Here is a 14,091-nt window from a genome sequence, read left to right on the forward strand (position 1 = left end):
GGAGAGACAGCTGACAGGAGGGAAGAGACCCCACTGGATCTGTCAGGGGCTAGCTACCCATGGCAGCAGTTCCCAATGCTAGTTCAGTCAGTTGGAGACACTCGCTAAATGCTACAAAAAGTCATCCAAAGAAAATACCCCAAGAGCCTGAGAGAGTGGGGGTGCAAGAAGGCTCACTGATTGATAAAACGGTTACAGGCCCAGGGCTAGGGGGGGCCCAATTATAATGAGAAGAAATAATATATATTTTAATTATTATGTTGTTAATTCCCTCTAATGCTAAAACTATGTGAGTTTTACGGTACTCTGCTTTTTTACGGTAAATACAGAATTGGTTATTTGAATAAGTACATAGTATAGTTGCTGTAGACAATGCAAAACAAAATTTGCAGCAGCAAGGGACTAAACACTTAGAGACTGAAAACACTGCAATACGCAAAACACTGCAATACGCAAAAACTCATTTCCGCTCAATGATCCAAATTCACTCATTTATTACTTCCACACTTAAAAATACAACTGGTACTGCAGTTACCAAGTCATAAAAGTGCTGTGTGAGTGCGAAAGTGCGGTCAACAGAAAGTGTTCGCTCCCAGGCTCACTCCCTCTCTGTCGAAGCCTCATTGTGACTCAAGTGAACAGGTGTAGCAAACAAATAGACCTCCATCACTTCCGCCCAAACCCCAGGGGCAATATTATGAAGCTGCAGACTCGGAGTCCCCCATCTACAGTCCCCCAACGAGAGTCCCGCATTCTCAGACCCCTCGTTTTTCGAACACAGCGCCTCCTGCTGTTCAAAAGATCGAATAACACCCGCACACAGAGTACAGCGCATTATCCAAATGCAATTAAAAACAATAGGATGCAATATTACGGTCTTCAAATAAATTATCCAATAAATATTTGTGTTCCCTGCTTAATGCATGTGTCAAAAAAAAAAAACAACCTAATTGTTACTGATGGAAGGGATACAATTAGCAGATTGAACTATCTTCAGAAAAATAGTAGGCTATATTATATTGCTACAATGTTTTTTTATTATATTTTTTTATTCAAATTCCAATTTTTCTTTCAGTTAAACCCAATATCTGTTTTTTGATATTTTGAATGTGAAGCAAAACAAATCAGAATAGACAAAACACCAATAATAAACAATCCTGTACTTTATTTAATGATCACCTAAACATCATCTTGCTGTAAAGAAAAAAGGAAGAAAAAACAGTGTTTTGGCTTTACTTTTCGTCTTCAATTGCATTAAAAAAACTCATTAATAAGTCCCTTTGCATAATCATAAAATGATATGTTGCTGGATTCGGCAGGGGCAACTCGATAGGACCGATAGCACATGTCTTATGATGTTTCAAAAAGAAAGAAAGAAAAAAAAGAAAAAATGTTTGCAAATGTTAGTTACCATGTTGCACTGCTCTGTTGAAGTGTCCCTTGAGATGTTTTTGAACTTTGGACAACTTTGTGGGTCTGAAATATATGGGGGCACAAAATGGGCAGTGAAAATAACTGCAGCATTTAAGACATTTCTACAAAAAGTCCAAGGTTAAAGGCTAACGTAAACATACGCTATCTAAATATTTTCGGGGAGAAGAAGGCGAAAAAACATACATTAACGGCTCAAATCTTGTTTCAAACTATCTTTACAAATATTAAATGGACTATTCATATGTTGTATCGATGAGCTAAATTAGTTTTATTAACAAAATAAATCAAACGAGTAGTCTACTACGAATCGCTAAATAAAATTGAAGATTTTATTTATCTACTACTCATGTTTTGGCTTAAGTTCTTCACATGTTTATCCGATACAATTTGATAGGAGGCGCTGTCTCGAAAAACGAGGGGTCTGAGAATGCGGGACTCTGGGTGCAGGGGGACTGTAAATGCAGGTCTCCGAGTCTGCAGCTTCATACTACTCCCCAGGGTACACACACACCACCTACAATCCGAGTGCAGTGAATATTATGAATGAGACCATAAACATAAAACACATGAGAGACTTACAGCTGGCTCTTATACAACATAGTTTTCTTTAATTAACCCTCTGGGGACGAAGCACTTTTTGGTACACTTTCTCTATTTTTACATTTGGGCTTATAAACTACTGTATATGTAATGGAGATGGAACACTATGTGTTTGGTATCTATGGATTCAGAAAACCCTAAGCTAACTTAAGAATGCATGTAATGTGTTTATAAAGGAAGTATGAGTGAAAAATGTACAATAAACTAGAGAATTATTCAATTAGTCATTTATTTCCGAAAATCACACATCACACATAGTGAACTGTTATTGAACAAAAAATATATTTGCCAAAGCCTTTGCTTGACAGACATGTGTAATTGTTAAATAAAATGTGGCACGCTACACTGCCCTCTACAGGAATTTCTAAGTATGACGGAACTTAAAGTAAAACCTCATTATAATATTAATGAGTTGTGACTATGAAATAAATGCGTCTTGTTTTTAGTATGTTTATTTATTTTTACTATAGAAAACGTCTCAGGTTACAACTGTAACCTATGTTCCCTGAGAACAGGGAACGAGACAATACGTCGAATGACGCTATGGGGAACGCCTCAGGCGTGACAGGTGTCTGAAATCAAATATCAACTCACAGTAATCAGGTTGACCGGCGACAGCCCGTGCATCATCAGCTTGAATGATGAGCGCGTCAATCTGGATGTATAAGAAGGGCGCCTTGAAACCGTGACAACATCCTATCGTCTGAAGGGACTGTTGCAGGCAGGCCCCGAGGCATGGCAACGAGACGTATTGTCTCGTTCCCTGTTCTCAGGGAACATAGGTTACAGTTGTAACCTGAGACGTTCCCTTTCGAAGGGAACTCAACAATACGTCGAATGACGCTATGGGGAACGAAATACCCACTCCGCCATGCTGAGGGGAGTGCATGCCGAAAGGCAGTGACAACTGTCAGAACCAGTAATTCCAAGAAACACTGAAACCACTCACCCTATGTTACATCGGGCTGTCAGTGACAGCACTCCCTACCGGTCATAGCCCAAGCTAATGAACCAAGAAAAACCAGAACGTAATAACGTGAGTAAATCAGGGCCAGCTCAAAGGCTTTAGGACCACAACTTCAAAATAGAAGGGGTCCCTTCTAGGGAGTGTGGCTAGGGGGCCAAAGAGACCCCCAGCCAGTCACTATTCAGGAGAACACTCCTCCTGAAATGCCCCCAGGCTGGCCTGGTGATCTGTACTAAGACACACAGTCTGGCCATAGCCTGTCCGTCCAAGACAGAGCCTCTGGAAATTGCCTAGAAAAGGCATCCAAAAACTGAAGGCCCGCGAAGCTGGCGGAAACCATCGAGTTTCGGATCACAGAGACGGGATCCTCCGGAGAGTGTGACTCAACCTCGAACCAATGGGAATCGTACACTCAATCCACGAGTTTCCACCCAGTGCTCGCTTTTGAGCACTGAGGAAGTAAGAGAGGGATCAAAAATCAGGAAGGTCAAAGAGACCTAAGACCTGATGACCCCATGTGTGGGGAGCTCCGATACATGAGGGCTCATGTCAGGAAGGCCGTACGTTGTGCGGCCTGAAACCCAACGACCACGGCATGTGGAAGCTCATCCTTCAGGAAAGCCAGAGGCTAGAAACCTGACAGACCCACAATGTTGGGCTACCTCGAAAAAGGTCTAATCAGACCTAAAACCACAGTTGTGGGAGATAGCTTGAACAAGGGAAGTGCCTGTCGTAATGTATTGCGACAAAGACACATCTACAGTGGGACCCAAAGTGAAGAACCGGAGTCTGAACCACATAAGAAGGGACCGAAGCATACCGCGCGTGACCCTCACCATATGAAATGGATTTTAAAAACTGCACAAGACATCTCGTCAGGTGACTTACCACAATAATAGGTGAAGTATGGGTTTGTGTACTTCACTCTGAATTCAGGAAGGCCTGTTGAGGCCTGTAACCTGGCGTCCACAGTGTGTGGGAGCTCATGGCCAGGAAGGCCTGGTAAGGCCTGTAACCTGGCGACCACAGTATGCGGGAGCTCGTAACCTGGCGACCACAGTATGTGGGAGCTCATAACCAGGAAGGCCTAGTGAGGCCTGTAACCTGGCGACCACATCCGGTGGGAGCTCGTACTCAGGAAGGTCAGTGAGACCCAGCCTGGTGTACCTGAAAAACCACACCAAGTGGGAGCTACTTCCAGAAGTTAGCTCTTAAGAACTCTTAAAGTGGGACCCGAGGAAAGACCGGGGTCTGAGCCACATAAGAAGGGACCGAAGCATACTGCGCGTGACCCTCACCATAAGAAATGGATTTTAAAAAAGTGCACAGGACATCTCGTCGGGTGACTTACCACAATAATAGGTGAAGTATGGGTTTGTGTACTTCACTCTGAATTCAGGAAGGCCTGGTGAGGCCTGTAACCCAGCAACCACAATATGTGGGAGCTCATAACCAGGAAGGCCTGTTGAGGCCTGTAACCTGGCGACCACAGTGTGTGGGAGCTCATGACCAGGAAGGCCTGGTAAGGCCTGTAACCTGGCGACCACATTGGGTGGGAGCTCGTACTCAGGAAGGTCAGTGAGACCCAGCCTGGTGATCACAACCTGTGGGAGCTTACTCCACCAAGTGGAAGCTACTTCTTCCAGAAGTTAGCCAGAGAAGGGCGTCCCTGTAGCCAGTGACAGGACGCCACTTAAAGTGGGACCCAAGGGAAGACCGGGGTCTGAGCCACATAAGAAGGGACCGAAGCATACCACGCGTGACCCTTACCATACAAAATGGATTTTAGAAAGTACACAAGACATCCCGTCATGTGATTTACCACAATAATAGGTGAAGTAGGGGTTAGTGTACTTCACTCTGAATTCAGAAAGGCCGAACTTGAGGCCTGTAACCTGGCAGCCACAACAAGTGGGAACCCATAATCAGGAAGGCCTGACAAGGCCTAACACCCGATAGTCCCAATGCATGGGGAGCTCACATTCAGGAAGGCCGCTGAGGCCTGCAGCCTGACATGTGAAGACTCACCACTACAACTTAGCGACCACGAAAAGTGGGGGTTTCACATTCAGGAAGGCCTGGTGAAGCCTGCAACCTGACATGTGACAACTCACAACCAGGAAGGCCAATGAAGCCTGAAGCCTGGTGACCACAGAGTGGGAGCAAAGTGCTCAGGGAAGGTGGTGAGGCTGTAGTCTGGCTACCGCATCATGTGGGAGCCCACATTCAGGAAGGCTGGGTGAGGCCTGTAAACTGACTACCACAGTATATGGGAACTCATAACCAGGAAGGCCCCTTTGAGGCCTGTAACCTAGCAACCACAATGTGTGGGAGCTCATCACCAGGAAGGCCTGGTGAGGCCTATAACCTGACCACCACAGAAAGTGGGAACTCATAACCAGGAAGGCCCCTTTGAGGCCTGTAACCTAGCAACCACAATGTGTGGGAGCTCATAACCAGGAAGGCCTGGTGAGGCCTGTAACCTGGTGACCACAATGTGTGGGAGCTCATAACCAGGAAGGCCTGGTGAGGCCTTTAACCTGGCGACCACAGTACGTGAGAGCTCGTATCCTGGTGACCACAGTATGTGGGAGCTCATAACCAGGAAGGCCTGGTGAGGCCTGTAACCTGGCGACCACAGTATGTGGGCTCATAACCAGGAAGGCCTGGTGAGGCCTGTAACCTGGCGACCACAATGTGTGGGAGCTCATAACCAGGAAGGCCTGGTGAGGCCTTTAACCTGGCAACCACAGTATGTGGGAGCTCATAACCAGGAAGGCCTGGTGAAGCCTGTAACCCAGCGACCACAGCATGTGGGAGCTCATAACCAGGAAGGCCTGGTGAGGCCTGTAACCCGGTGACCACAATCAGTGGGAGCTCATAACCAGGAAGGCCTGGTGAGGCCTGTAACCTGGCAACCACAGTATGTGGGAGCTCCCACAGATGTCTCTCCGTGGCCACCATAGCACCGACAGAACAGCAGATTGCTTGGTGGCCGGGAGTCCCGCAACAGATCGGTCTGGTAGGCCTGAGGACCACAAGGGCGTGCAGAACCGCACCTGCCTGACCTGCTGCCGTGTACGCTCTGTCATTCAAGCATGAAGATGTCTTGAGCAGCTTGGATGACAGGGTCAGAGCTCTTAGTGAAGAGGACCAACCAGAGACGAGATAGTTAGCCAACGTCTCGTCCACTGGCGGCCTCGACACTTATCCGTTCTCCACGGCTCCCTCCACAGCAGCGAAACTAGCCCGCTGATGCAGATAGAGACGTGAGGAGAACGGATTCTTCCATACCCTCTCGATCCCAGCGTGGAGATCGGAAACGAATGGAAGGCTCATCCGGGCTGGTGGCTTATGGGTGGGGAGGAACCAGCCATCCAAAATACCATGAGCGGGTTCCTCCCAGACGCGCCTCCACTGCAACAGCAATCTGTCTGAGGCGCGCCCCATAATGTCAACCAGCTCAGCGTACACTGGGCAGGAGGGCTGAAATGATTCGGTCTCAACCAAACTGACATCCTTTTCTATATATATATATATATATATATATATATATATATTACAGCCAACTCCTGCCCTGCCCAAAGAGAACAGTTACAGATTCACCAAAGAGAGAGAGCGCTCTCTTCTTAGATGTTCAACATTAATCTGTAACTCACCCTCGTCAGCTGGTAGATCATCCGCGAGGTTAACGCCCCTCTCCCGATAATCTGCCAGCTCCATCTGAAAGCTCCACGAGCTCAACCGCCACTGAGCCTCAGCCCGAGCGGGAACCGGAACCGCGGGGTTCAGATGCCGCGCCCACTTCCCTCGAGAAGTGGGTCAGACGAGAGCAGAGAGTTCTGAAAGGAAAAACTCTCAGTTCGCGCAAAAAACTCCCTCGAGAGCTTCCCGCGAATGCTCTTCTCTCAGGCAGAACACGCACAGATCGTGTGAATCCTCCGGTGTCAAATATCTGGACACAAGTCGGCACACTCGCGCAAAGTGTTTCTCCACGTCTCTGCGCGTTTAATCGTTGATACTATCACACAGACAAACAGTCCCTGAAGACGAAAAGATGTTGTCACGGTTTCAAGGCGCCCTTCTTATACATCCAGATTGACGCGCTCATCATTCAAGCTGATGATGCACGGGCTGTCGCCGGTCAACCTGATTACTGTGAGTTGATATTTGATTTCAGACACCTGTCACGCCTGAGGCGTTCCCCATAGCGTCATTCGACGTATTGTTGAGTTCCCTTCGAAAGGGAACAGGACAATAATACTGATTAAGAAAATCTTTTTTTGCAGTGTATAAGATTAAGTCCTGGTTTCACAGACAGAGCTTAGACTAAGCCAGGACTAGGCCTTATGGTTTTTAAATAGCTTTTATAAATGTGCCCTAGAAAAAAAACAAAAAAAAAAACATTACTGGTGTGCATCTTGTGACAAAACAGTGGTACTGGTCAGTGCAAGTTACTTTCACTTAAAACAGCTCAAACATGCATTTTTGTCTGGGAATAGCTTAAATCTTCGCTGTGAAACAAGGGGGAAATGATTTATATTCTGTGTCTCTCTACAGTCATAAATTCTGAGCAATTTCACGACTGTGACAAATAATTTTGCACCATTTAAAGGCAGAACTGAAGGGCCAGACCACTCTGTTAAATTATGGCTGATGCATGAGACCGTGCTTATTATTAATCCATTAAAAACATGCATAACATTGTCCAGCACGTTTACAGAGGTATTAAACGGGCCGAGTGAAAATGACCAAGCACAAGACCTGAGACAACAGGCATATGCTAATTAACACGACTCGAGCGGGGCATGAGCTCAATTAGCCCAGACGCCCATCTGAGGAAATAAAAAAACTAAAAACTGGACCACAACTTTACCCAATGTTCTCTCTTTCCTACAGCACACCTTTCAGCGCCTCCTCCTAGAAAGAGCTGTGCTTCCTGTATAGGCAGCTCAGGAAAACAACCCAGGTTTGCATTTAAATTGGCTTCTCCACTAAAATGCATGACAGCAGGAGACATCTGTGCCAAGTTGACTTCTTACTTTTTCTTCCCTTGTCAGTAGGGGATTTGTTAAAATATGCAAATGTAAAGTTTGAATATTTCTGCCCAATTTGTCTTTGTTCTCTTTATTTCCCTCAAGCACAGTATCTACTCCCTGATGGCAGTCCAGATTTCTAATTACACCCATTTTGCTCAGTGAATGACATTACATGGCAGATTTCGTCATGTCTATGTCATTATTCTGTCATTTCGGTCTGTTTATTCGTAGTTTGGTTACAGGGCTCTGACACTCTTTCTTGGTGAGCACGTGGTTTTGAGTTCGCTCAGGCTGTACACTCTTCTGTCCAAGTGCGTTTTGTGTTCGGTGATCCTGCCCATCTTGACTTCTGAGAGACACTGCCACTCTAAGAGGCTCTTTTTATACCCAATCATGTTGCCAATTGACCTAATAAGTTGCAAATTGGTCCTCTAGCTTTTCCTTATATGTACATTTAACTTTTCCGGCCTCATATTGCTACCTGTCCCAACTTGTTGGGAATGTGTAGCTCTCATGAAATCCAAAATGAGCCAATATTTGGCATGACATTTCAAAATGTCTCACTTTCAACATTTGATAATGTTAATCTATATTCTATTGTGAATAAAATATAAGTTTATGAGATTTGTATTTCATTGATTTTTTACTCACAATTTGTACAGTGTCCCAACTTTTCTGGAATTGGGTTTGTGTATGTGTATATAATATAGGATTTTCCATTACTTTTGTAAACATTGTAAACATTCATATTTGGCCCCTCTGCTCCTGACATCATATCAGTTGACAGAATACACGAAGTCCAACATGAATCATGAATCATGCGCCTAACAGAGCAGACTACCTGCGGGAAGATAAGTGTTGAGGTGTTTTGCAAAAACATTTTTTTTTTTTCAAATTTTTGCATAAATGGCATTTCTGTGTTCAACGAACAGTTAGGCTAACCATTTGATGACTGACTGTAATTTGAGAGTGAGTTGTTTACCCATCTTCAGTCTAGCTCACTATAATAAACAATAATTACGTGTCATCATTTAAACGTAATTGCAATGCAGTAATCTGTCGAGTTACAGACAGCTGTCAATAAGGCAATAGCAACATTAGCGAATAGCACAGACGACATTTGCCAAAGGTTGCAGCCCAGAAGTGTTCCAAGCGCAGGAATAGATACAGACAAAGGACAATATCTGCATCTATCTCATACTCTCTTGAGTAGGTTCTTTTAGAATAAGTAATTACTTCACAACTGCTAAAAAAAGGTACGTTCTATATAGTATGAATATGTGTATTATGAACGCAATCCGGACGTTCTATGTACATCAGCCCAATTAAGCGGCAACCTTCCAGTCTCGTACTTGAATCCAACATGGAAGTGACTTGCAACTGGCCGCTAGAGACAGGAAGTGGACAGTGGAAACCGACAGATATTGTATCATTAAAAGGCGGCATTTTTTTCCGGGACGTCCACTTATTTAAAATTGGAATTTCTTTGAAAAATCTTTGGAGACTTTTGGGATACTACAAAACTGCAGGAAATATCACTCTGTGCAAATGATTTTTAGATATTTTATTACAAAATTCCGACACATTGTGCCCTTAATTAAATTATAGCCTTCTGAATTTTAAAGGGTAACTAAACCCCTGGTCAGAGCCTGACTCCACCCACTGGCAATATTTGAAAAATGCTGAAAAAGTGGGCAGACCCCAGCGGAGATAGAGGGGACGATATAGATGCTAAAACACTATCCTGATCGTTTTCAATACTCGCAATTCCAACTCCTGACTCGCTACAGTGGTTTTGACGAAACAAGCTGGTTTTTATTCTGCCGCTCGTACCAAGAGCGTGGTGAGCTGAAACCTGCGTACGTCACGAAGTGCGGAACATCCAATAGGAAAATTCAACTGCAGTAGCCACAGTTCACACAAATGTCAAAAAAGTTACTCGAATCAATGACTGGTATTAATAAAGATCCATTCTTACAGATCATTAACTAAACAAAGTTGGTTTAGGGTTTAGTTACTCTTTAAAAATCAATCACATTTGGCCATTTCACTTTTCCTGTTTTTCTGTCCCAAATTTAAGACCTCTTGAAATTATAATATACATATAAACTTGTCGTATTCAATTTAAGCCATTTAAGACTTTTAATGGCTTCAAACTTAATAAAACAGTGATCCAGAACATAAAAATGTTTAACAGCCTTTAAATCTCCTTTATAAATGCTTTATAAGGCATGAATAGTCCTCACTTTAGATGAGCTCACAAACATAGTTAACTAACCACTACTATATGCTTTAAAAGTACCCAAATTAACCCTGAATTATATAAATACATGCTAATAAAGCATTTATTAACACACTAAGTAACCATCACTATATGTCTGAATAATAAGATGTGTGAATGTACATTTAAATAGTTTATTAATCATTTACTTACACGTTCTAAGTGATCTTATGAACCACTGACAACTCTTAAATAACTGGTTTATAAAAAATGCAATTCTTCATTTAGAAATGATAAAATGATCATTAATAAAGGATGAAAATACAATTATTAAATAAATTATAGATATGCTTTTAAATCGAGAAAAAAGCATTTATAGCTGTATTAATAAACTGCTTATTAATGTCTATTAAAGGGATTGTTCACTTTGAAATTAATTTTTGATATGTTTTAGCTTACCTCAAGGGCATCAATTTTGACATTTTTCAGTCAAACCGTTGTTGTCTATCAGTCATACACTGGAGGCTAAGGGGGTCCACCAAAAAGCATGCACAGAGAAGTCAAAATTAAACATGATTTAATGACTCATAAATGTAAGTACACATTGATGGCCTAAGACACGAAACGAGCGTTTTTTGTGAGAAAACGAACAGTATTTATATCGTTTTTACCTCGTGTAATCACAGTGACGTCCAAGTGATCTGAATCAGTTGTGCAATGTCCAACTGAACCGAACTGAATCAGTTCAATGTTACGCCGGAAGTGATCGCTTGCGTGCATGTGACATCACTCAATATTTACACGGAGATTTCGGAAGTTTTACCTTTTACTAAACATATTTAGATATACCGAAATCGTCTTCCATTGCGGTTTCCCGTATATCTAAATATGTTTAGTGAAAGGTAAAACTTCCGAAATCTCTGTATAAACAAAGAGTGACGTAGGTGCGCAAGCGATCACTTCCGGCGCATGCGCAGACCGAAGCACCCGTGCCGTCAGATCATTTTGTCATGGCTATGATTACAAGAGGTAAAAACGATACAAATACTGTTCGTTTTCTCACACAAAACGCTCGTTTCGTGTCTTAGGCCATCAATGTGTACTTACATTTATGAGTCATTAAATCATGTTTAATTTTGACTTCTCTGTGCATGCTTTTTGGTGGACCCCCTTAGCCTCCAGTGTATGACTGACAGACAACAACGGTTTGACTGAAAAATGTCAAAATTGAAAATACTGTGGAAACAAAGACACCTACATCTTGGATGGCCTTGAGGTAAGCTAAAACATATCAAAAATTAATTTCAAAGTGAACTATCCCTTTAATGCTTTATAATGTCAAAGTAAACTATCCCTTTAATGCTTTATGAATGATGAATTAACTGTTTGCTCATGCTTAATGATTATTAGTGTGTAGTTATTATAAAGTGTTACCAAACTTGGTTATTTTTTTATTTTTTTAAATGAGCAATCGTTTTGCTTGATAATACCCTTATTCATCGTCTGAAATCGTTTAAAGCCCTTTGAACAATTTGCAGTTTGCACTGAAACTGTCTTTTGGACCTTGAACCGTTTGGTTCCCATTGAAGTCCATTATATGGAGAAAAATCCTGGAATGTTTTCATCAAAAACCTTAATTTCTTTTCGACTGAAGAAAGAATGACATCGATATCAGTTATCAGCAAATGTTTTTTTTTTAAAGTGAACTACTCCTTTAAAACGAATCTTTAAGATTCTGAGAACACTAAGAAAGAAAGGTTTGGAACAACATAAAGGTGATTAGGGTGAGTTATCTCTTTAATGTTACACACTAAACTGCCCAATGTGTCCAGTAAAATAGTTTGACCGGTACATTCTGCTTACCTTCTATAGCAAAGGGTTTGCCAACTGTCAGCAGCTTGCAGTCGGCATCAATGGATACCTCATAGTCCAGCAGGGCTTTGTCCATGATAAAAGCATCAAGTTGAGGCGGATCTGTCCTTCACAACATAAAAAGAGGGGGGGGCTACAAAACTACACACACAGGCAAGCACACACTCTCATTAAACATGCACAGTATGATTCCGGTGCAAATGGAACATAGACATCATTTGTCTGAGCTAAATGTTCATAAACTGCAGTGGCGTCCATAAATCAGCAGCTATTCCCTAAACCACATGCGAGCTGAATAGAGCCCGAAAAGGACTTTTAATGGATTGTGACACCTTAAGGGCAGCGGTCCACCCATACTTAATTTAATGATTAAGAAAAAGATGTCATTTATCAAAAAAATTCAGCTTGCAGGGAATTTGAAATTAAACATATTTAGTAGCACTTTTGGTTGATAAGAACATTTCTTTTCCCACACATTTTATTCCAATCTGTGTTATCCCAATCTGGAATATCAAAAATCTTTTAACATTTTACCAGTATATTCTTTTAAAATATTATTTTTTCTAAATCTAGAGTAGACCTACAAATAATACTGCTTATAAACACCATCAAAGGGCAAATACAGACATACTGTGGCATAAATTTGAAAATCAAATATTTCAGAAATGAATTGCTTTGCTGGTTCATTGCGATACATATGGTCACTGATACCTCTGATCCTCTTCTCAAAATGAAAAAAGGATTAAAGTGTTTTCAGCCAATTTAAATACTTCATGGATCTTTGACTCTTTTGAAGGCGTTTGTCTCTTTTAAGTTTTTCTTCCAATTACATTCCGAATGATACATCCAAATATTAAATGAAGCAACTTCTATGCCATGATTTCAGGCTTAATTCTGCCATCTGTCATACAGACTCAAACCTTTACTAAGGAATTATGGAAGGAAGTGAGTTGCGCTGACTCTCAAAATGTTAATATTCCTGCTGTTCTAAATTCATCTCTAGTGCGAGTGCAAACTAGGCTAGAAAAAAAAATCCATTTATGTGGTTGCTTTCAAACTTGTTAATTAAGCTTTAGATAAAAATCACATAAGAATTTTTAATTCTCCTCCTTCTTTTTCTATCATAGTTCTCCTCTATTTTTTTTCATATAGCCCCAAAATAAATCAATATTTAAATAAATAAACAAACAAAAGCACACTCACAGAATTTGGTATGTGTGAGACAGACTGTGTCACTGCAGCTGGCAGGAAACAACAAACCGCTCGCCTGGCGAGCAGCAGTGAGAGGGAATCTCAGAACTTAGACTCAAATATGCTGAGAGAAAAAAAATGCTTCAGGCAAACACCTCATTTTAATGACAGCATTTTTCAAAAAATTGAATTTATTTGGCCGAGATATTGACACCTCTGGTATTGTCAACCAGTCACTAAGGGAGGACTGAAATAGAAAAGACTTGAGATTCAGCATTTGTATTGTAATGAACAGGGTGCAACTGCTGTTTGAATTATTGATAACTATGCACAGTTTTTTTTTTTCTCCATGTGTTGTAAATTTCTCTTTGTACTAATAGTGTTTGGCGGTATGACTACACCAGGAGAACTTGAGCTGTGTCTGAAATCGCTCCCTATCCACTATATAGTGCACTTGTCGGCCATTTTGTAGTGGTGTCCGAATTCTGAGTGAACGACATCATTCCCTACATTCATTCACTACTTTTACCCACAATCCTCTCTGAATTCGAGTGTACATTCGATGTACACTTGCTGAAGCCCTATTTCCCACAATCCAATGCGGAGAGAACTGAGCGCGCATGAAAGTGCGGCGCGAGCAAGTTTAAACCAGAGATTACATTACATCCAGTTGAGGATTTGAAAAATATCCGTTAATCGTCGTTAAGAAGCATATTCATTTGAATATAATAACGGTCGCCGGAGGGCGCTCGACGACACGTCATCTG

The 14,091-nt window shown here is 42.0% G+C and overlaps 1 protein-coding gene across 1 annotated transcript in view; it reads right to left on the minus strand.

Annotated features, from left to right (window-relative positions):
• Positions 1-14,091, minus strand: part of grin3bb (glutamate receptor, ionotropic, N-methyl-D-aspartate 3Bb) — a 148,868-nt gene that overhangs the window by 21,248 nt on the left and 113,529 nt on the right. The window contains exon 5 of the mRNA XM_039655952.2: positions 12,125-12,240. Coding sequence (XP_039511886.1) covers positions 12,125-12,240 — 116 coding nt within the window. The remainder of the gene's footprint in view (positions 1-12,124; positions 12,241-14,091) is intronic.

Source organism: Pimephales promelas, chromosome 21 (genome assembly GCF_988280905.1).
Source record: "Pimephales promelas chromosome 21, fPimPro1.hap1.1, whole genome shotgun sequence".
Lineage (NCBI taxonomy): Eukaryota > Metazoa > Chordata > Actinopteri > Cypriniformes > Leuciscidae > Pimephales > Pimephales promelas.